Here is a 24,569-nt window from a genome sequence, read left to right on the forward strand (position 1 = left end):
CAATTTAACTTTCAAGAAAATATTGTTTTCGTAGGAGGATGATTAGAACCTAAGATGTGGCATATTTAAGAAAAGTTAAACGAAAAAGATAAGATTCTAATTCTGCACGCGCATGAAAATCTTGATCCTTCAAAAAGCAGTCCAAGATATGTGATCCATAATTTTCAAAGAACTAAATCTAACCCTTTTTTGACTAACTCACACTTTGTGATTGTTATCTAACTCATGCATATGATAGAGATAATTATTTGTAAGAGTTTTAGCATATATCTATGCTAATCACTATCAATTGCTTCTTGTTTTATTTTGATTATCTACTCCAATGATTGAAGAAATGTTACATGCAATTCACCATTCCAAGTAACCTTTAGCCTTTAGGGCCAGGGCCCCTCTTCATTTGACCCACACTAACAATGAAACAATTAGAACTGATTGAGAGAAAAGAATAATAAAAAATAATTAGAAAATGACATGCACAAAAAAGTGAATATTTTAGTTCTCAAAAAAATTAGGGTGTTTTTTTGTGAATTCATTTTAATTTTATAATAAAAAATTAGATAGGTACTATATAATATAATATTATTTTAATTTAAAATTATATTAAAAATTTACATAACCCTCTACATTTAATAATCCTTCAAATATCATGATTTTAAAAAATAGTTTATGAACTATTATATGCAAACTAATTTTATAAGGACATCACAATAAGAAATATTTAGAGGAGGCATTTTTCTAAATATTCTTAATTTTAAATATCTTTTTTTGGAAGGGAATAATTTAAAATCATAGTTATATGGAATATTTAATAGGTGGATCCTATAAATATTAAGTTTGAAGAGATATTTAAAGAATGAGATATTTGATTGATGATGTGAATATATCTTTGTAAAAAATATTCGATATTAATATGGAGACTCTAAGGTGCATATTTAAACCTTAAGATGAGGTTGAATATTATCCAAATAAAAAAAAAAAAAAACTTTATACTCATTCTTTAATATTATTTTTAATGAAAAATTATGATGAAAAACTTTTCTACTTCCCTCTTTCTTCCCATTCCATTAATCTGAAATCAATTGAAAATTAAAATCTATTAACAAATAAAATTGACAAAGCATTTCTCTAATTTTCTAATTAAATTAAATTAAATAAAATAAAAAAAATAGAGCATCTCCCAAGTCTTCCTCAAGGTCATCCCTCGTCTCCTTTTGCCCCTTTGCCACTTGAATCTATAAATAGTGTAAGAACTAGAGACAGAGCATAAAACAGAGCAAGATGGGAGTGTCCAGTGGCTGCGCCGCCGCTTCCGGCGGCGACGGCTTGAAACTGGAGCTCTTCCGGTTTCTGGTGCAGGTGGTGCGCGGCCGGTGGTTCATGTTCTTCTCCTCTTTCCTGATCATGGCGGCCGCCGGCGCCACTTACATCTTCTCCATCTACTCCAAGGACATCAAGACTTCCCTCGGCTACGACCAGTCCACCCTCAACACCCTCTCCTTCTTCAAGGACCTCGGCGCCAACGTCGGAATCCTCTCCGGCCTCATCAACGAGGTCACCCCGCCGTGGGTCGTGCTCTCCCTCGGCGCCGCCATGAACCTCTTCGGCTACCTCATGATCTACCTCGCCATCACCGGCCGGACGGCGCCGCCGCCCGTGTGGCTCATGTGCCTCTACATCTGCGTCGGCGCCAACTCGCAGACCTTCGCCAACACCGGCGCCCTCGTCACCTGCGTCAAGAACTTCCCCGACCACCGCGGCATCGTCCTCGGCCTCCTCAAGGGCTTCGTCGGCCTCAGCGGCGCCATCATCACGCAGCTCTACTACGCAATCTACTTCGACGACTCCAAGTCCCTCGTCCTCCTCGTCGCTTGGCTCCCCGCCGCAATCTCCATCGTCTTCGTCCACACCATCCGCATCATGAGCGTCGCTGCCTCGCCGCCGGGAAAGACCCCCCGCGCTTTCTATTACTTCCTCTACATCTCCCTCGCCCTCGCCGCCTACCTTCTCGTTGCCATCGTCGTCGAGAAATCCGCCGGCAACTTCTCCCGCTCCGAGTACTCCGCCAGCGCTACCGTCGCTATCCTCCTCCTCCTCCTCCCTCTTGTTGTCGTCGTCAAACAAGAGCTCAACATCTTCAACCGGCGAAAACACGAACTCCAAAATTCGGCGCCGATCGACATAACCGTTCAGAAACCATCACCGGTAACGGTTCCAAAAATTTCACCCACGGCTGCAGCTGAAAAAGAAACAGGGGGCGCGGTGGTGCGGTGTGTGTCGGAGATGTTCCGGCCGCCGGAGCGAGGGGAGGACTATTCAATTCTGCAAGCACTGGTGAGCGTCGACATGCTCGTGCTGTTCTTCGCCACCATTTGCGGGGTCGGCGGCACGCTGACGGCGATCGACAACATGGGGCAGATCGGGGAGTCGTTGGGGTACCCGAAGCAGAGCATCGGCACATTCGTGTCCCTCATCAGCATCTGGAACTACGCCGGCCGGGTGACCTCCGGCTTCGCGTCGGAGATCCTGCTAACCAAGTTCAAGTTCCCTCGGCCGCTGATGCTGACGGCGGTGCTCCTCCTCTCCTGTGTCGGCCACCTCCTCATCGCCTTCGGAGTCCCCAATTCCCTCTACTTCGCCTCCGTCGTCATCGGCTTCTGCTTCGGCGCTCAATGGCCGCTGCTCTTCGCCATCATCTCCGAGATCTTCGGACTCAAGTACTACTCCACGCTGTACAACTTCGGTGGCGCCGCCAGCCCGCTGGGGTCGTACCTCCTCAACGTGAGGGTGGCGGGGCACTTGTACGACGTGGAGGCGAGGAAGCAGAGGACTCTGGCGGGCGGCACCGGCGACGACAGGGACTTGACGTGTGTCGGCGTGGAGTGCTACAAGATGTCGTTCCTCATAATTACGGCCGTGACGGTGGTCGGCGCGGCGGTGTCGCTGGTGCTAGTGTGGAGGACGAAGGAGTTCTACAAAGGAGACATCTACGCCAAGTTTAGGGAGCAGAGGGAGGCGGCGGAGCAAGAGATGGCTATGGGAGGGTTCAGCTTCGAGGGAGAGCATCATGATTCAGAAAGGAAGAAGAAAGCTGCTCTAGCTCCAGCTCCGGCGCCGGCGCCGGAAGAGGAGAGCCATAGAAATGGGAAACCAGTAAATTAAAAGTAAGCGAAGACAATTAAAGAAATCTTATTATGACCAAAAGATTTCTTTGACTAATTGATTACTTAATAATTAGCTTATTAAAGAAATCTTGGGAAGGATTGCATTATCTCTCTCCTCCAATATAATCAATCAATCAATCAACGCTCTTAATTTGCACATTCGTGGTGATGCGGTGGTAAGAAAGGACCCGTCTAATTTGGGTTAGAAGCGAGGTTAATTATCAATGTGAAGATAAAAGTTAACATGATCAATGCTAGGGAGTCAACGAGTTCACCCGTAGGTCGGGCGGAGGTCAATTACAGTTACCGATCAGTGCATGTAATGTCCGATCGGGAGATGACTTCTTCCAGCAGAACGCTACGGATAGATCGTCAGATGCTTAGTACGGATTGAGAAACAAGACCAGAGCGCTTGTCCGGTCGGACAGAGGTATTCTACTGGACCCAGTTATTATAGGGAAGAGCAGTCGAGACCAACTGAGTGGAGGCGTCCCCATCCGAGTTGCTATCTTGCTTGGTTGATCAAAGAGATTATTGACATGTCTCTTAGTATTATTCTGGGAGATAGTACCGCTAACACAAGGCATGGTCAATAGATGGAATGTATAACGGAAACTTCCACTGTCTCATTAGAGATTTACATGCCTTATTAAGGTATAGTGTCAGAGATATTTTTTTGACATGTCCTTTTATGGGATAATTGGGAAAGTGTACTCGTGCATAGGAGAGCGTGCTCGCTACTCACCATGTGGCAAAAAGACGAAATCGCTCGCCCCCAGCGCCCCCGCCGCACCCGACCCTAGGCCATCACGAGGGAGGTAAATCACGGCAGCCGAGAGGGCAAGTGGTGGTGGGGTGAGGTGTACAGGGACCGGGGATTTACGCCCCGACTGCCCTGTGGTTCGACCCCGTAACCTCATGTGGCAAGCAAGCCACCACTTACCATCTCGGATGACCCGTGGGGTCGTGCTCGCTGCCCACCATGGTACTATATAAAGAGGAGGTCTATCTATCGGCGGAGGTACGCATTATTCACGATTCACGTCTGTGCTCATTGTTGCTCTACTTTTTTTCATCTTTCCGGTGACTAACTTAAGCGTCGGAGGGCCAACACCGAGGACCCCTTCCCTGGTTCGGTATTAACATTTCTTGTATTGCAGTGGAGTGAGGTCTACATCTAATTAACACAGAAGTCACATCTCCAACCAACAATCTCCATGATTTTCAGATAGGATCACGTGGAATCTCGTTCATGTCAAGTTGGAGCTCCGGCACCGGAAGAGGCGAGCATAAAAATGGGAAACCAGTAAATTAAAATTAAGCGAAGACAATTAAAGAAATCTTATTAAGACCAGAAGATTCCTTTTACTAATTGATTACTTAATAATTAGCTTATTAATACACAATTAGAATCAAATTGTCATTTATAATTGGGAAAAACTCAAAAAGGGTCCGATTTTCCAGCTTTATCTTCCTCCCAATAGGTGGGAAAAATTCCAATATAATTGATATGGTGATAGAGATGAGCCTTGTAAGAGTGAGTCAAAGCAGTGAAAATCGATTAATGTTGAGATCAAAATCAAAAGATCGAAGTCACAGGATCCGGTGGACTACGAGACCGCGGAGTGCTGATAAGATAAAGTTGGCTAAGCGTTCCACCGGAGCTGGTCAAACATCAAAGGCCGACCAGACCTTACGAGCGGCCATCCTCATCAATTGCTGTCGAGGTTAAGAATCAAACACTAAGTTATTCGATCCATTGTCCTGGCCGATTGGACCTTGTCGGAGAGGCACCTTATATTCGATCGGACCTGTATACATATTTTACCGTACTCTTTTAAAAGTTTATGCCGTCGACAACAAAAAAATGTTTATCAGGTAAATAGTACTTTAGAAGCTTCTAACTTGTTATATTAGAGATTTGCGTGCTCATTTAAGTCTTTTTCTAGGATGCTGTGGAAAATGTGCACATAATTTTGAGATGCATGCACAGACGCTAAAAAAGGGATCATTCATAGGCGAAAGTATGTGATATTTTGTTATTCTATACGCTTTTAGCTACGGTTCGTTGCTACTGTTCTTCTTCACCGAACCGAGGATTGATTTGAGCATCGGAGGGCCAATACCGATGACCCTTTTCCTAGCCCGCTACTAACACTTTTGTTTTACAGGATAGCGCAGAGTTTTTTTCCAATCAACCGTAGAGCTACGTTTTCAGTCTACCGTCTTCTCAGTTTTTGGAGAGAATCAATAATCATTCAATGCTACAAGATCTAAGGAAAAGTTTTTCTTAAATCAATAAAGCTTGAAACTACTTAATTTGCACATTCGTGGAATCTCGTTCATGTCAATTTGGTGACCTAATTTTGTCGAGAAAGCCATGAGGTATCACATGGATGACATATATAATACACATAGCAAAACGAGGAAACAATTAACCTTCTTTATCGCTTGCAGATATAACCTTTGTTATTGAAGTAGTCGACATAGTCGAGAGTAACATGAGTTAGCCAACCATGACAAAGAAAGTAGATGTCATATCTTCTAAATGATGTGATATTAATAATTTATATTTTAGGTCAATATTTGGTGTTGGACGTGTAACCGTTAAGAAGATGCACACGTTAAGAAGAGGAAGAGGAGGCACCATTTCCTCTTCCTCTTATTATGTGCTATTCCTGGACATAATCGCCACTTCTCATTTTAGCAAAAGCAAGAGGTGTCCGATTCTGTAATTGCTTTACATTTGATCTTGTATTGATGAGATTATGCACACAAGCTAACTTATTTGATTCGACAATTTACTCCTTGAAATGGGAAAAAAAAGAGATAACATAAAGGTTCACCACTACAAAAATTTCCAGGATTACCGACGGAAATATCCGTCAGTATTCCGTCGCTAAAGAGTCTTATCAACATATTTCCGACGGAAAGTAATCTGTTGCGAGAATATGCGTCGGAAACTATTTTCCCGACGGAAGTTATATTTCCGTCGGTACTCGACCGACAGAATTATAATTTCGTCGGTAAACCCGCTGCACAGCTAGCGTCATTTTTCCGACGGAAGTTATATTTCCGTCAGAGCAGAGGACTCTGGTCGTCGGTATTTCCCGATGGAATTGGTATTTCCGTCGGAGATTACCGACGGAAATACCAATTTCGTCGGAAAATACGGACGGAAATGGTATTTCTGTCAGTATTTTACGATACAGAATACCGACAGAATATAGATTCCGTCGGTATTCCATCAGGAAAATAAAAAAAAACTGGCAGGTGCTATTTGTATTCTCATTCAACCATGTATACAAATTATATATCCATATAAAATCAATCATACAATCACAAATACAATCACAGTTTACAAATAAACTAACACAATCACAGTTTACATATTCTAACAAACCACATATATAGATACAAACAAACTAACACAATCCATAGATATATATAGAAACAAACACTCATACATATAAAAACATTATAGAAACAAACATAATATAAACAAAGCATTTCTGTGCTCAAATATATAAATTCATACCATGATAACAAATACTCCAAAAATAACTAATAGTGTAAAATTCTACAAAAAGTAAAATACAATAAATTATGATGAGATTGATATCGATATATAATTCAAAATATTACATAGATGTATAATGAATTTTATATTTAAAAAAATAAATACTTAGATAGAAAGAAAATTATGATGATGATGATCGTGCTGAATATGTACACCTGACGCCTGAAACATATAATACTGTAATATTTAGAAATGAGCAAAGTAGAATAAAACAATCAAATATATTTTGCATGTAACTTGTATGATAAATAAAGATTTAAATAGTAGTTGAACAAACCTTGAAACATGCTAATCACCACGGTCTGATGGGTCTTGAGTCTCCTGTGACTCAAGACCATCTGGCGTTTGGGTGCGAGCGAAATTTGCCACGATCTCTCGCATACTAGCAAAGAGAGTATCCTCGTCGGTCCTCCTCTTCTCCTCAGCAGCCCTCCACTGATCCATAGAAGTCATCCTCTCATCCATTGACTTCAGTTGAGTGCGCAGTTCTTCATTTTCACGTCTTAATGACTGCACCTCACTAGAAGAAGAGGAACTAGCACGACCCCTAGGAGTCCTCAAACGATCAAATGTCACTTTAGCCTGGGAGCTAAGGTCGTAGAGGGTGGAGTTTTTTGTCCTTCCACCGACAACATCATAATATATCTCATTTAGCGTGTCGGTGGATAGAGACTGTGACTCCTTCCCCTCTGATGGTGGTTGAGAGGCCTGAACCACTCTTTCTGTCATTTGCTTCTGTGTTTAAAATTATAATATTAATCAATATTTAATTTGATAATAATTATTAAAGTTGTTGAGTGAACGCATGGTATTCATTATTTTTAATAGACGTTGTTGAGTGAAACTAATGTAATTCTCTACCTAAACGTCTTGATATTTTGGATAGTATGAACCTCTTTCTTAATGTTTTAACACAGTTTTAAAGTTATTATCAATGTCTTTGTCAACTAAAATAAATAGCATATGGATAAATGTGATCCAACAAACTCTCCCCATTGGAATGAATGACCTTGTGTTTAGTCTTCAAGGCATGAATGCACCTTTATCATTTAACATTTAATTAATATTCATGTTAATTTTAATTTAACTGACAAATTATTCGTTTAGAAAAAAACATATATAAAATATTCATGATTAATAATTCATAGACATGTATAATAAACTAATTAATCATTTTGTATTACCAATAGGAAGTTTGAACATGACATGATTGAGAACCGAAGCATATCTCTTGGATCATTTTTTTGTGGTCCAGAGGATGAACCATGTATATTTGTGGTCGGATCGTGATCGTGATCCGACCGCAATTGATTGTGATCCCTTTCTAGGTTCATCGTCTCCACTAGATTATAGTTTAGTTCGGAACGGGCGGGCACTGGTGGTGGATAAGTGGTCAGGTTGTTGGGCGCTGAGCGAGGGTGTCCTCCGGTCGCCCGCTCCGAACCAAACTATAACCTGGTGGAGACGATGAACCCAGGAATGAATCGCAACCATTACGGTCGGATTGCGACCACGATCCGATCGCAAATATGAATGGTCCATCCTCTGGACCACAAAAATGATTCAAGAGATCCTGCCTCCCGTGAATCACACCATGAACCATACATGAATCGGATGAGTTGGCCCTATACCATGAGCTAAATTGAAGCGGAGCGCACATGGTGGATCGACGGATGTAGGGCAAGCAACGCTAACAAAGCCAAAGTTGAGTGCAAAAACCAAGTTTCAAAAAGGATAATGTTGATATATAATTTTTATTTGTACAAAGTTGGGTGTGAGAGCATTTGCATAAATGAGATTTAAATTGGCTAATTAGGTTCGGACTAAATCTTAGAATTGACTTAGATCAACATGTGCATTTTAATTGAATCTTGAGTTGACTAATCAATCGATCAAGGATAAATGATTGACAATTATTAATTAATTCATTTATCAACATTATTTTTATATTTGTCTTTATATTTGATTATGTTTGTGTTTTGTGTTATCAATTTTGTTGGTGCAATCATGCATGGATAAAAAGTTTCAATGATTGACAATTATTTTAAATTTAGGTTAACAAGTTGAACCTCACTTGAGTTACGAGTTTATAGGATAAGAGAAATTCAAGAAGGTCGAGAGCTGGATTCTTGCCAAAAAGAAATCCATGCAGATTGGAAGATTGGATGCAAGACAAGGAAATACTAAAAAGGTCAAGGATCAGATTCTTAGCAAAAGATGAAAACTCGAGAAGATTGTGAGATCAGATACAATAGTAGATGAAGACTAGGAGATGAGGAAGCTCCAAACACAAAGTCCAGGGAACATGCAGATTCATCTGACATGAGGTAATTGGGATTGATTGATACATTGAAGGAAGTTATGTAATTGAGAGTTTAGGGATGAAAAACCTATTTTAGGGTTCACCAATCGATTGGTATGATATACCAATCGATTGGTGAGCCAAAACCCTAAATCCTAAATCCCAAGTTCTAGATTTCAACACCAATCGATTGCGTTAAACCCAGAATTCATGGTTTCCACAATCATTGTATCAATCACTTCTCATGTGCGAGGCCCACAGCATAAGCCCTAAGCGATCCAAGAGCCAGTTGGACCTATAGGGCTCTGCTCCTCATTTCTCATGGGCAGAGGTCTCAACATATACCCGAGTGACTCAATATCTAGTCGAACATATAGCGATTAGCTCTCCACCTCTCAGAGACAAGTCTCTCGACATATCCCCAAGCGGCCCATAGCCGGTAGGGATAATAACTGGTTGGACATACAGAGTGCAACTCTCCACTTCTTAGAGATAAGTCTCTCAACATAATCCCAAGTGGCCCATAGCCGGTCGGGACAATAGCAGGTCAGACATACATGGCACAACTCTCCACTTCTCAGAGACAAGTCTCTTAACATATCCCTGAGAAGTCCATAGTGTAGGACCCTTGGCGGCCGACTAGAGAAGGATGAATAACCTGCACAATAAAAATAAAACAAAATACCTTTCTTGATCTTTACAGCTTAATAGAAATAGACACTTGCATAAAAAGAATTAAGAAACTGATTAAAAAGAAGAGACACAAAAGGGTTACTTGGTTTGTAATCAGGGGATTACTAATCCAAGGAAGTTGAAGTTCACTAGACAATCTCCTTCAGGCGGAGAAGTCTCTTACAACAGTTAAAGCACTCAATTGTAGAATAAAACTAAAGAGGAATCACCTACAAGTGTTGTTTTGAACTATTGGGATTATGACTGTATTTATAGCCCTGATCGGGGTGCCTGGAGGGGTTCCAGGTGTTTGGAAGGGTTTTAGGCGCTTGGAGGGATTCTAGGCGTCTGGAAGGGGATAAAATTTTATCCTCGTCGCAACGGATTGAACCAAGTCGTGTTTGGATAGAAATCCTGGTCCATGCACCCGAAAGGGTTCTGGGTGCCCTGATTGAAAAGTCAATATTCTATTGACTTTCGGTCCCGGTCTTCAGCTTCGGTTCCGCTTGCATTGGTCCAGGTCTTCCACTACGGCTCCGCTCGCATTGGTCCAGGTCTTCCGCTACGGCTCCGCTCACTTGGGTGATTTCGGCCATCCAAACTAGAGCTCACCTTAACCCATTTTTCGACCTTCTCAAATAACCTTCCATTCCGACTTCTCGCCCCTTGGAAACACTGCGCTACTCTTCCGCAGCGCCTCGTCCCTCGGACGCACTGAGCCTGTCGACTATCTCCCGTGACATTCTTCTTTCTAGCTGCGTCTTTTGCTCGACTTTCTATACTCCTAAGTTCCTGCACACTTAGACACAGGGGTTAAATACCAACAGGACCTAACCTGAATTGGTTGATTACATCAAAACTACCTTGGGGGTATATACAATCTCCCCCTTTTTGATGTAAATAACCCAAGTTAAGTTAGGATAACAAAAACATAAACAAATAATAACAAGGTAAACTTTACAAATAATAATGTGCAAAAATTAATGATACCCTCCCCCTAGACTTAATGTTCACTTTTCCCCCATTGATCACATTAAAAATGGGGTACTTTAAGATAACTTGGAAATAAATCTAAAACAAAGTCTAAGGGAAAATATTTTTTTTAGAAAATTATGAAAATTATTGAAAATATTTTTAAATTTTTATACAGATAAGTGATGAAATTTTCTTTATCAAAAAAATTAAATTTTAAATAATTTCTAATATAAATTTTGACAAACAATTTATTTGAAAGCATTAGATAATTTTTAATGAAATGCTTAATAGTTAGTCAATTAAACATTCATTTCAATAATTGGTTTCCAAGCTGTGATGAGGTATTAAGTCTTCTTGATTATTGGAACAACAACCACTTCTAAACAAATCCTCTTAAAATAATTTAATATTTATTTTCTTTTTGAAAGCCCTATATCTAACCTAAAAAAAGGCATGCACAAAAAGATAATTTAATTTAAACATGACTTTGGAACCCAAAATAGATTCTTTCCTACCGGATTGTCAAAAATTTACTAGAAACATATTTCTTTGATATTTTTTCTAATTTAAAATGTCAATTTAATCCATTATATCTTCTAACTTGTTGAACATGCGAGCATGCACTATTTTTTTAACTCTTCTATTTCTGCCCTCAATTTTTCGTTTTCCATTTTCATCTTGTCATAATCTTGTAACTAGCAAGATGTTGCTAGAATTCCTTTTAATTCATCATTTCCCTTTTCTAACCTACAGGAGTTTTTCAATAACATTTTTATAAATTGAAATAGTTTATTAGGAGGTAGAGATCATACCTGACTTACCTTGTCGATCCCGTAATCTGAAGCTCCCCCTGAAGTGCTGCTTCCTTTTAATGTCGCTCCCCCTTCATCGATGCTCTCGATGCTCATTTTGAATGAGTTTGCTTCGTCTTCATCGATGCTCTCCAGCTCCCCCCTTTTCCTGACCGTTGACTGCCACATCCTCTTAACTTTGACTGTTCTGGGGTGCCACATTCTCTTGACTTTGACCACTCTTGACTGCCACGTCCCCCCTTTACGCATCGTATCACTAGTATTTTCACTAAATATAAAATAGTCAAGCTTGGGATCCTAAACATTTCTTTATTAACACTTGGAAGGAAACTCATTCCGATAAATGGATTATTGAAAGTGGTTGTTTAATATACATGACTAGTGATATAGGTAATTAAGTTTATGACTCGTGACGTAAAGTATATTCAGATCTTTCATGATTAATCATCAATAAAACTCATAAGATACAAGTGCCCTCCTTGTGATACTATATTAGTTGGTCCCTAAAGGTTTGTATGTACATAATCTAAAATTACTTCCGTCTTGTTTGTTGTCATCTTGAATTGCACTTTTCTCTATTTCCCAATAATACAAAATTTATAAAATTCAAGGTTGCACATCTTAACATTCTTCAACAAATCTTTCTTGTGATGTTACAACATCCCATGTTTACTCAGATGCACATGAGGATGTGATATCTTGATGGGAAGGAATCCCTTTGATATGTTATAGCTATTTTCTATGTTAGTGCAATAATACCCCTTTTTAATGATTGCTTTAGCTGCTACCAAAACCTTGGTCCATGTAATGACTTTATTATTAGGTCTTAGGGTCGAAACTCAGTCTGTCCGAGCATACCTCCCTCTATGTTTTGTCATCTGCACTAATGGCTAGTAGTCATCCATAATTTACCTCCTCCATATTAGTCTAGTGACGAATTAACGGGGGCGCTATAGATGAGCGAATTACCTTTTACCACGTGTAATGACTTTATATTAGTCCTACATGCATTAATATGAAGAATTTTTACATCTCACCTTAGTTTGCTATCGCTTATTAAATTGATCATCTATACATATAGGAAAAATGTCATTTCAGAGTAATGGTACTCTAATCACAATTCATGTGACAAGCATGTAGCACGGATGTGTTAATATTATTTTAGGAGATATTGGTCGTTACATTTGAATAAAAAATTTAAATGACACTTTCATTTAAAAACATATAAATCTTCAAAAAAAAAAAATATTAATCTTATATTTTTATTTGATTGATCCTTAATTTCATACAAATATTATTAATAAACATTCTTAGTAATAATATTATTACTTTATTACTATATAGAAATTTTTCCTAATTTATTAATAGACATTCTCTTTCAATGGCATTCTATGTCGATGACGGGACATCCTGATCTTTCTGAATTTACTCCAAAACTCTTACTGCTTCTTTCACTATCGATTGTGCCAGTTGTCGATTGTCGGAATTCAAAATTGATTATATATTCAGAAATCCTACTACTTAAGCTTTTTATTGGAAGTTTGGTACCAAAATCTCAAAGTAATGTTATGACCTTGAGACGAGCCATCAACCCTTGTTTTGTGTCAGAGCAACACGCGAACTTATTCATCATCATCATCATCATCTCATCTACCATCGTGCAACCTAGGACGATAATTTCTAAGAAGTTTTGAGCAAGATTTTGACCTTAAATCAAGAATTCAGAGGCTGCTAAATGCGATCGTTTAAAGGTGAGCAAATTTTTTATGATAATTATTTTTATCACTTAATATGCCCCTCTCCCCAATTTAAAATCCTGGATCCACCCCTGCATATGCCCTAATCGCATATGCCACAAGACAGTATTGTCTGATTCAAACTCTACCGAGGTGACTCCACCATAACTGTAGTCCCTATCAACTTGTAGATGTTCCATGCTAATTTTTGTCTTTTCATTACCGTCAGAGCTCCCTTGCTGACCTTTATTACTCTACTCACTGATTTACAGCCACAACCAATATCATCTAGTGTGTCTAGTGATATCAAAATTTTCCTTAGTTCTGTTATATATCTAACATCACATGGGGTTTTGATCACACCATCAAATATTTTAATTCTAACATTTCCTATGCTAATAACTTTGCATAATGCATTATTTTCCATCAACAGTGAACCAGAATTCACTACCCTGTAGGTGTTAAACTACACCTTGTTTGGGGTCATGTGATATGAATATGCAGAGTTTAAGATCCATGCATCCATCAACTGCTTCAAACTCGACATAACTGATAGTATATCTCGATCATTGCTCTCTAAATTTTCCTCTTCAACTAGAGACAAGAGAGTGGGGGCGGGTGGTAGGGTTTAGTACCTAGTTGACTCTACCACCCCCCCTAAATTTTTTTTAGAAAAGGGGTTTAGTACCTAGTTGACTCCATCGCCCGCCCCTCCGCCCCTCCGCCCCCTACTTTTGTTCTTTGTAATATATTTCTTTCTCTCTAAACAATCTCTCTTCATATGACCTTTTCCTCCACACTTGTAGCAAATGATCATCTTCTTCCTTCTTGACTTAGAACGAGGCTTGTTGTCATTACTCGATCCATGTTGAGATTTACTCCTACTACGTTCTTAGTTGCTATTTACCATAAGTCATTTTCCCTGAGAAACTTCATCGTTTGTTTTCTTCCTTTGATGAAGACCTAGTAACCCACATGTAATCTCCTCCAATTTAAGAGTTTTCTTACCCCACAGTAAAGTAGTAACCAAATACTCATAGGTAGGAAATGAAGGTAGAGAATTCAACAACATCAGCGCCTTGTCTTTGTCCTTGATCTTCACATCAACTAACTTTAAATCATTCATGATTTGGTTGAATAAGTTGATGTGTTAGCTCAGATCGGTTCCCTCTATCATCTTCGGTCCATATAATTTTTGCTTGAGATACAGTTTGTTTGGTAATTACTTTGACATGTACCAACTTTTCTAACTTTTGCAAAATTGTCACCAGTGATTCCTTGTCCATGACATGGTACATCTCATCATCCGTAAGACAAAGCTTGATTGTTGCCACCGCTTTCACCTAAAGTTCTTCCTAATCCGACTAGTTTCCATTCTCCTGGCACCTTCACTATGTCTTGTTGCACCAACAAGTCCTTGACCCTTCTTTGTCATAATTTGAAGTTCTTGATTCCATCAAACTTCACCTTATCAAACTTCATAGAAGACGCCCTCGACATGTTGAAGAAATCCACCAACATCTCGCTCTGATACCAATTGTTGCACAAAGAGGGGCAAACACCTCTCAACCTCTAACGTGGAAGAAGAGGAAGAGAGAAAGAGATTGTGTGGAGCAACGAAACAAAGACACACAAGAAAGAGCAAACACGAGGAAAAAAAAGAGAAGAGTTATCGTGGTTTTACGGTGTGCCTACTTTATAAAACAGTTAAGTTTTGTTAGAATTCTCTCTACATGAAAGAGTCATGATAATGATGATACTACCAATAGGTTCACAATGATCCCTATAAATATTATCCAAATCCCAACATGCTAAAATAGATCCGAAAAATCGTAATAGAATTTTATTAAAAAAAATCATAATAGAATTTTTCTATGACTTCTTGATTTGTATCCGTGACGTCTCTTGCATTGACTTTTACTTAGATATGAGTTACTTGTCAATAAAGTGAAATAGAACCAAATAAAAATCCAACCAACTAAAATTCGATTCAATATATTAAGAAGTTGAATATTTTTTTAAAAAAATCGATAAGTTCAAGTAAATCGATTTAATTTTCATTATGAATTTTGAAATTCCATTAAATCAATTAAATTTATTTTTATTAAATAATAAAAAGAAGATTTTTTTTTACTTTTATTAAATTGTTTAAGTTTTTATTTAAAAGTTTTAATATTTTTTTTTAAAAATTAGTTAATTTGGTTATTGACCAAATTAATTAATTTTTTTTATCGATTCAATTGGTTGAAAAAAAAAGTAATTAATTTAATTTTAATGAATTTGCTTCAGTTTTAATAGAAACTTCACTCCTATTAATACCGAAGCTTCAAATTACGTCCGTAAGTTCGAGAATGGCTATAAACAAAAAAAAAACAAAAACAAATTACATGTTTTTTTTGAATAAATGGCAATCTCATAATTATTAATAAACACACTTTTAGTTGAGATTTATTAATTTAATAATCTAGATAAATTATTAAATTTTAAAGTATAAAATAAATTTAATAATTATTTTAAAGTATAAATAAATAGGACACTCAGCCAAACGTCCCTTACAATCCATCCTTAGGCTAACATAAAGGTAATCACGGATCAATTTATAGTTGACCGTCAAATTAGCTAAGGAATGGGAGGATTTTTTTCTCCAAAAATATATGTCCATCGAAAATTAATCTCTTACCTCATTATAACACATTAATCCATCTCTACTTTATATAAAAGATGCTAAACCTCTCTACCTTCTCCACACAATTAATCAATCTATACTCTTCTGCAGATGGGGGTGGGGGACTTTAGTAAATTAAATATGACAAGGATTTTAGTTTGTCACAAGCCTTTTTGTGGATTGCAGTTTGCTTGAGATGTGGATTAAGGATATTTATGTTGCAGGATAGAGCATGATGTTTATTCAACTCGATGAGCAAAAGAATACTTCACTTTGCTTGTTGGGAAGCCAAATGAAAGATGCTCATGGTAATAAAGTTTGCTTCACGGTGGTGTAGATATCAAAACTAGTTTGATTCACTACCATTCTCTCCAACCATTCCATAAACTCATTCACTAGCAAAGAAAATAAGAGGTTGAAGAAATTATGTTGGTGTTCTTGGAATTGAAGCATCTCTTGCTGGAGGTGCTACCATCGCCTACCATGGTGGCACAAGGCCGCTTGCTGTGTATCCAAAATCACTTGGCCATGGTTTGTGATAGCCTTTGGGCTATCAATTCAATGATCGAAATCCCTGAGATGGGAGTGCTGTTTAACTATATTTGGCATCATCGTTTTAATTCGCCTTTAGATGTTCCTGTAGAATTTGCAGATTGGGTGACAGATGTGGCTACAGCAGTTATAGATGTGGGAGAGTTGCTCAGTCGAATCATGGATTGGGAAGCAAGTTTGCACTTTCGCCATGTTATTCTAGTGGAGCTGAAAGAGATGTTGTGCGACTTGAATTCTCTTGTGCTGAGAGGATCTGCAATGGGTCTTCCAAGGGACCCTATGGGTTCTATGAACCCACTCCGAGAAGACTACTCAATTGTCTTACAAAATGAGGTGGTGGGCAGACATGAAGATCTAGAGAAACTCATTGAAATCTTTCAACAACAACAACAACAACTAGTACCATCTAACAACAATGGCGATGATTACAACCCCTTTGTTATTGTCATAGATGGCGAAGAAAGGGTTGGGAAGACGACCTTGGCACATATGATCTACCACCACACTTGGGTGCGCCAACAATTTCATCATCGCATTTGGGTGGATCTACCACCCAGTGTTTCGACACTCGAGATGATTAAGATTATCGGAAAAGAATTTGCAGAGTCCATAAACAATGAAGAACACTGTGATCAGAAATTACACCTAGAGCTGCCGTTACAAGCTATGTGGAAATATATTAGTGAACAACTCGATGGGAGTAGATACTTGTTGGTGCTTCATTGTCTAGATTTGAATAGTTTGATATTGCAACCAGAATGGAGTGAGTTGAAGAACATCCTGTTGCGTGTGGGCGGGCCGGGAAGTGCAATCTTAGTCATCCTCAAATCATCTACACAATCAGTGAGTGATATGAGTTTTCAAAATAGGGTGAAGGATATTACAACATACTGCTTGAAACCCTTATCTGATGATGCATGGCTAGAATTATTCAAGAGACATGCAGCAATGACAATCCCCCTATCAAAGCGGGACATAGTATTCAAGGGCAGTACATTTGCTATGCCACTCTTCCAATTGGTTGGTCAAACTTTTGGGGCAAAGTTTTGGGGATCGTTAGGCCATAGTATTCAAGTAGAAGATCTCTTTCCTTGTGAAATAAAAGACATTCATATGGTTAGAAATTTTCCATTTGCCATTGTACGATTTCTCCAATACCATTATCTACTTGATAAGGATTATAATGTCATCTTACACATGTTGACCGCTGAAGGCCTCATACCAGTTGAAGGCCTCTCTCCAGGTTGGACTGAGATCTATGAGAGATTTCGTTATGGAAGAGAATCAACATTCTGTTTTCCAAGGAAGCTATATTTGCATAGGAAGGTTCCAGGAGATTCAACTACTATTCCAAGGTGCTGTCGCTATTTGCGTTTGGAAATTAATCCTAGAGTGATACCATTTCGACTGCCGACCATGCCAGTTGAGGTGAGCAAGAAGATGATAGCATTGATTTTACGAGAAGATGAGGCAACGACACGAGCATTTCAAGTATACAAAAAAAGGCTAATGAAACCAGCAACTACAATATCACTTCAAGTATACAAAAAAAGGCGAACCAAAGCAGCAACTGCAATATCGAAGTTCCTCGACAAGATGTCGGTAAGACTCGTACATTTGCATATATTAGTTGTAGAAACTAGTATGATCCAAAGCCTACCAAATGAAATTAGCAAATTGGTTAGCTTGAGATACCTCCATCTTTCAAAGCTTGAGATAGAATTACTTCCGAAATCACTTTTTGACCTACCTAATTTACGAATTTTAAGTTTGCTTCATTGCAAAAATCTTCAAAAGATACCTGAACGAATCCATAAGCTTAAGAAGTTGCAGATTTTAAAACTAGCTTATTGCACAAAGCTTCAGCAGTTACCAAGATCTATAACAAGACTCAAAAACTTGGAAGAGCTTAATGTGGAAGGTTGTTGTTTTTTGAGGAAGCTACCCGAGGATTTGGTCAGTTTTAAATTACTGAGAATTCTCAACGTCGCAGGATGTGCATCTTTGTCTCATATTCCCCATGGGATCGAGCAATCAATTGGCCTTCGTAAGTTGTCAGGAATATTTGTTGGTGTCAATGAAGGTTTTGAGCTCACACAGTTGCAAGCTTTAACAAATCTTCATGAATTAAGATTACGAAACATAGAACGAACAGAGGAGACTCAAACTGAAGTGCTGATGGGCCAACAAAGTCTTTGGGACTTGTCATTACATTGGGGTGGTGAAGAAAAAAAAGAAAGTTCTGAATCAACTACATCACTGCAGGTACTCGAAGCTCTTCGACCCAGCTTGCAGCTAAAAAGGCTAGAGATCATTTCTTATAAGGGAGTGGAATTTCCTACTTGGATGAGTAAACAACAACTTGCTGGTTTCAATTCTTTAGTTGAGGTCAGACTCATCAATCTCAAGAGGTGTGCTACGTTACCATCACTTGGTCAACTTGCTAATCTTGAGAAACTTGAAATAAGTGGCATGGATTTAATAACACACTTAGATGATACATTCTATGGTGATGACGGCATATTTCCTATGTTAACAGAACTCACTTTCTCAGAAATGCTTGCACTAGAGAAATGGTATGTGCCGAAAAAAAAAATATTCTATATTTTTCACGCCTTATGCAATTGTCATTAATTCAGTGCCCAAAACTCAAGGAAATAAATCTATTTGCCTATGGTACAATTAGAATTTGGTTGAACAACGAGACAATATGGTCTGTTAGATTTTGCAGTTGGGACAACCTTCGAAACCTTTACATAATAGAGATAGTCGGGTGCCAAGAGCTAAGGTGTCTGCCACAGGGTATGCAAAGGTTGAAGCGTCTATATAAGATGATAATTAACAGCTGTAACAATTTGACGACTTTAGTAGCATTGGATTCACTTGAAGAATTGAACATATATGCTTGCCCAGTGCTAGCATTCAACCTAGCAGCATTTACAAAACTCAGGACGCTTACAATTAAAGGTTGCCCAAAGATGGAAATGTGAGTGTGATCTTCATCTCTTAGTAGATTTCATTTAATTACTCCTCCTATATATGCTTCTATTCATATAAACCGATGATAACTGCTGGATTAGTTATTGATTCAATCAAAGTAGTTATTTATTCTCTTCTCCCTTCTCTACCTATTAGACGTTATTACTTACTATTACTGCATAAACTTGTTACTTAGGTAATTAAACAAAAATTAACCGACTAGTATGATTAGTAGTATAATGTGTTTGACAACAAAACTTAACAGTTCATATGGAAGATTGATCCCACGTACCATTTGCTTAGCCATTGGACATACTAAATTAACAAGATTTAGAAATTATGATTTTTTTTTTCTTTTATTAGATTTGAAAGTTTGATCAACAAAGTGCAGCCACAATGCTTATTATTTCAGTTATCTCGATGCCTGGAAGAAAAAAGATGAGGAACGATGGTGGAAAAACAGAAGAAGATAGAAGAGAGAAGAAGAATGCAAGTAGTTTTCTTCACCAAAATGAATGATTCACTGGGCATGTTGCAAGCAACAGCCGATCGACTTAGAGCGGTGGCATAAGAAGAATAGAAGATCCTAATTGACGTTGATCTGTTTGTTGGAAACATATCTTCTTAGTGTATTTTAATTTGGTTAATCATCTAGCTCATTTTTTATTTTATTTTGTGAAATTAATGTGAATTTGTTGTGAAATCCTCTATTTGCACTGCGTCATTAATCAAATACAAGTTATAGCTTGTGAACTTTCTTAGTCTTGAGATTTTTTTTTTTTTTTTTTGATGAATTTATGCAACTAATCAAATTGATTTATTAGTGTTTATCAGCAACACAAAACTCATGCATATAGTTAACGATGTCCATGAACTTAATTTGACAGTTGCTCGATTTGTTGGAGCTTTTAAAATTAATATTATCTTAAATTATTTTATTATTTATTTAATTCATAAAATAATAGATTAAAGTTAGACCCAACCTATTTAGATGAAGTGTTACACTAACAATAAGTGCATCTTTGCCTTTTTCTTTATAAACTACGCATGTTAATTAACCTATTTGAGCCTGGCTAGTTACGCTAAAGAGTAAAACGTTAGTTGAGACTTCTCGATTCGATATTTTATCTTTATTTAGTTGCATGAATTTATTGTCTAAAGATTTTTAAAACATATAACATAATTATTATTTTGTTAATTTAGTTTTTAATTTAAATATATAAAAAATATTTTATTTGTTCAAATTATTTATAATAGATTAAAAAACGAATGAGATAAGTTTTATTTATTGAATGAATGATTTAATTCAATAAGATCATTGTTTCGTATAGCTCGATAAAAAAACAGTGAAGCCTATATATATGTGAAGCACATCTTGGTTATGTATCTCATTTAGAGAAAAAATCTCTATAAATATATCGTATCTAGGATTTAAACAGTGAATTTCTGAGTACAATTGAATATCTTTCCACTGTATCATAATCCAAGGAAATAAATATACCACTATAGTTCTCGTGCATAATTATCTATGGACTCGTTAATGTTCATAAATAATTTATGAATAAATTAATTTATTAATTCATATATATTATTTAGATAAGATAAATGTACAACTAGAGTTCTTCGCGCGTCATACTTGATTCATATAGTTTCTTTACAACTCTAGTTATTAACCAATTCATCTCCAATCAAAGTAAAATTGCTACTAATATATACGATTTCATCCTTCTTTTATGGAAATAAAACCCCTCTCCTTTCAAGTAAATAGATTTTAAACTTGGTTTAGAAAAGTTTAAAGGGAGAAAAAAAGTGTCTTAAAGAAATCAGTAATTAGAGAAAAAATGAAGGGGCAAAAAACCAGAGATTACCATTTCCAAACCTATTCTATTAAATTGATAATGAAAATAGGGTAAAATTAATTATGCAAGTTGTCAAAATAAAAAATCCATTATTCCAATATTTTTTTTTTTTATAATCTAGGTATTTAGACATTACGATCCAACTATTCCTCGAGGAAATCAATCCGACCCTATAAAAAATTTTAACCATCCATCGAGATAAATATGAAAGCGCAACCGATAGTCTACACAATGGTACATAGTCCTAGTGGTTTTTATTCCAATGTTGTTATAATAACTATTTACCACTACTATAACGGATAATAGCTACAAGTAGTTGATACATATAAACGTAAGTATAAAATAAAAAATATAAAACCCGAATGGTAACACAAATAATTTTTGTAAATTATATTTATAATACTTTAATAATATGATTTAATATCAATCAAATTATTTATTTTTAATTTATTAATTTGAAATTATTTTATCTTTTTATTGAAATCAATTTTTCATATATAAAATAACTGATTTGCTTTGTTCATTGAAATTAATATATTTAAAAAAAATTGAAATATAAATAATAATTGAACCGCCGAATCATAAGTGAATATGACACGAATAATATATTATTGATGATTTTAAACTGTGAATCATAATAGATTTTAAATATTAAAGTTAAGGATTTAAATTTTTTAAACGGCCAAATTTTGTTTCTGAAATTATGTTCAGGCCTGGTTAAAGTCATTCAAAACAAATGCAACAAATATTAAAATAAATAAAATAGCAACACCGTTCACATTAGTACCTAATGATAGTTGTATGCAATAATAGGAGAGAAAAGGGAGAATTTTATTTTAATTTAAGAGTAAGAAGATAAAAGTTATTACATACCGATAAAGAAAGATTAAAAAAAAAAAATTTTGACTGTATCAATTTGTCCACGTTCGATTTTTCTCACGGTCGCATAAAAGACGTCAGATAGTAAATGTGTGTATATATATGTAGCAGCTATAACTACTACAACGGTGCAATAGCTATTACAATAGTACAGTAACTATTATAACGGTGCAGTAGCTGCTATAATTGTGCAGTAATTGCTACAACAGCTACAACATTGTAACAGTTGTTATAACATAGTAGTTATAACTGCTATAATTATGTAGTAGCTATGTAGCAGTGTAGCAGCTGCTACAACATTGTAGTAATTATAGCTGCTACAACTGTACAGTAGCTATTACAACGGTATAATAGTTATTACAATGATATAGTAGCTGCTACAATGATATAACAGCTGTTATGTTGTAGCAGCTACTATGTGTTGGTGCAATTAGCACCAATAGTGAAACTTAAGTTTTGATTAATGATAAATGGATTAAAGTTAGATGTCGTATTATCTAATCTCTTTACCGAGTGTGTAGGAATTGATGAGTCAAGAGGACCTGACACTAGGCTGAAGTACAGATGTGTGATTTTGGCAGGAAGTCCAACTGGGTCCACGGGACCTGATAGTTGATTGAAGTCTAATTAGGATGTTTGATTCTAAACGATTAGCTGAAGTCCGGGTGTGCGATTCAGACAGGAAGACCTGGTGGGTCAAGAGGCAAGTCAAGAGACTGTAAATGACAAGTGAGGTAAGTCACTGGAGGAGAGAGATCCAGTGAGGATGAGTCCAAGTGGGACTATAGGCGCGGTCCAGCTTAGAGCCATCTGTGAAGTCTAAGCTGAGACCATGACTAGATCCTGGTCTTGGGAAGGTAGGATTTAAGTCATAAATTTATTATATTTTTAATGTGCTAACTTTATTTTATAGGGTAATTTTTGTTACATGAATTAGCGTGTGTTACAGGGAATCAAAGTGGCAAAATGGATGGAAAAGGGTTTTGGGTGCTCGGAGCTTGTCTAGGTGCCCAAACGCCCAGATGCTTGGACGTTCTCCAAGCGTCCGAACAAGTGGATAGGTGCCCTAGACGACAGCTTGAGATGGCGCTCACTGGTTGGCCAACCCACATCAGCGGTCTGGGTGCCCGGAGGTGAATAAAGCATCGGGATAAACTTTCGACGAGGTGCAATTATGTCAGCACGCTCCAAGCGCTCGGAGAGGAGCTCCAGGTGCTCGGAATAGCCTACATATATAAGCCGCTTCGACCAGCAGCTTTAGAGCACCAATTCCTATGTCTTTCATACTCCCGAGCTGCTCCAAAAAGGTCTCTGGGACACCGAAAAGCTGCTCAAGCAACCAACGATTAAATTTTCATTCTTCTGTTATCGATATAATTTAATTATCACATTGTACTTAATTTTGTAATAATTTTGTGATTATAGTGATTACCCAATGAAAGCACTCAGTGAGTGCAGATCTTGGAGTAGGAGTCATTGAAGGCTCCAAACCAAGTAAAAGAAACTTGAGTTAGTGATTGTTTTATTTTCTACTGTGTATTCTTGTGATTTTAGAAAAAGCGACGAACGTCGAACGCTAATCACCCCCACTCTAGCGTCTTTACTATCCTACACTATATAGTAGCTGCTATAACGTTATAGCAGCTATTGTGTAGTAGCTGCTACATGTTGTAGCAGCTACACTACCTTTAAAAATCAGCACCACAGTGATTGTTGCATGCAATATAGTAGAGAAAAGAAAATTTTATTTTAATTTAAGTGGAAAGAGAGAAAAGTTATTGCATGTATATGAGAGAGAGAGATTAAAAAAAAATTGAATTTTTGCCGTGTCAGATTGCCCACGTCAGATGTCGCTCACGGTCGCATAGGAAGCGTCGGGTAGCATATCAATTCTCTCTCTCTCTCTCTCTCTCTCTATATATATATATATATATATATATATATATATATATATATATATATATACCAAAACTTGCGGACTGCTACGAACCGTCCTCATGGCAAGTCCGCATCACACATTTTTTCATTTACTTCTTGCCACGAACGACCGACTCTCCACCTCCGCTCTCCTTACGATTCTCCTCCTCCCTCCCTGTGCCCTAGCTCTCCTCGCCACTCTCCATGCATATAAGTCTTTTTCAGTTAGATAATTAGATGCTACCAAATTGTTAATAGACATATATATTTGTATGAGTTTTAATTTTTTATATCCAATATTATAGTTTGCATGTTTGATACATGTTAATATTTTATGATTTAAGTTGTAACTGCTACAACATGTATTATCTATCAATGTGGTAGCTACAACAACTTGTAGCAGCTATCTGACACTAGATGCTACACAATGTAGCATCTACCCTACAATAGCTGCTCCACGTTATAGCAGCTACCCTACAT

At 37.3% G+C, this 24,569-nt stretch overlaps 2 protein-coding genes across 3 annotated transcripts; both read left to right on the forward strand.

Annotated features, from left to right (window-relative positions):
• Nucleotides 1–1,262: 1,262 nt before the first annotated feature.
• Nucleotides 1,263–3,297, forward strand: LOC122018005. Its single transcript, XM_042575746.1, has one exon. It carries the CDS (start codon nucleotides 1,279–1,281, stop codon nucleotides 3,157–3,159), a length of 1,881 nt encoding a protein of 626 aa, XP_042431680.1. The 5' UTR covers nucleotides 1,263–1,278; the 3' UTR covers nucleotides 3,160–3,297.
• Nucleotides 3,298–16,024: 12,727 nt separating this feature from the next.
• Nucleotides 16,025–20,084, forward strand: LOC122014564 (putative disease resistance protein RGA1). Of its 2 annotated transcripts, none has more exons than XM_042570824.1 (2): nucleotides 16,025–19,441; nucleotides 19,847–20,084. In XM_042570824.1, exon 1 carries the CDS (start codon nucleotides 16,330–16,332, stop codon nucleotides 19,087–19,089), a length of 2,760 nt encoding a protein of 919 aa, XP_042426758.1. In that variant the 5' UTR covers nucleotides 16,025–16,329; the 3' UTR covers nucleotides 19,090–19,441; nucleotides 19,847–20,084. The 2 variants fall into 2 exon arrangements, with proteins under 2 accessions (XP_042426758.1, XP_042426759.1); XM_042570825.1 differs by having other exon boundaries at nucleotides 16,025–18,057.
• The last annotated feature ends 4,485 nt before the right edge of the window (nucleotides 20,085–24,569 follow it).

This window comes from Zingiber officinale, chromosome 8B (assembly GCF_018446385.1).
Source record: "Zingiber officinale cultivar Zhangliang chromosome 8B, Zo_v1.1, whole genome shotgun sequence".
Taxonomy (NCBI): Eukaryota; Viridiplantae; Streptophyta; class Magnoliopsida; order Zingiberales; family Zingiberaceae; genus Zingiber; species Zingiber officinale.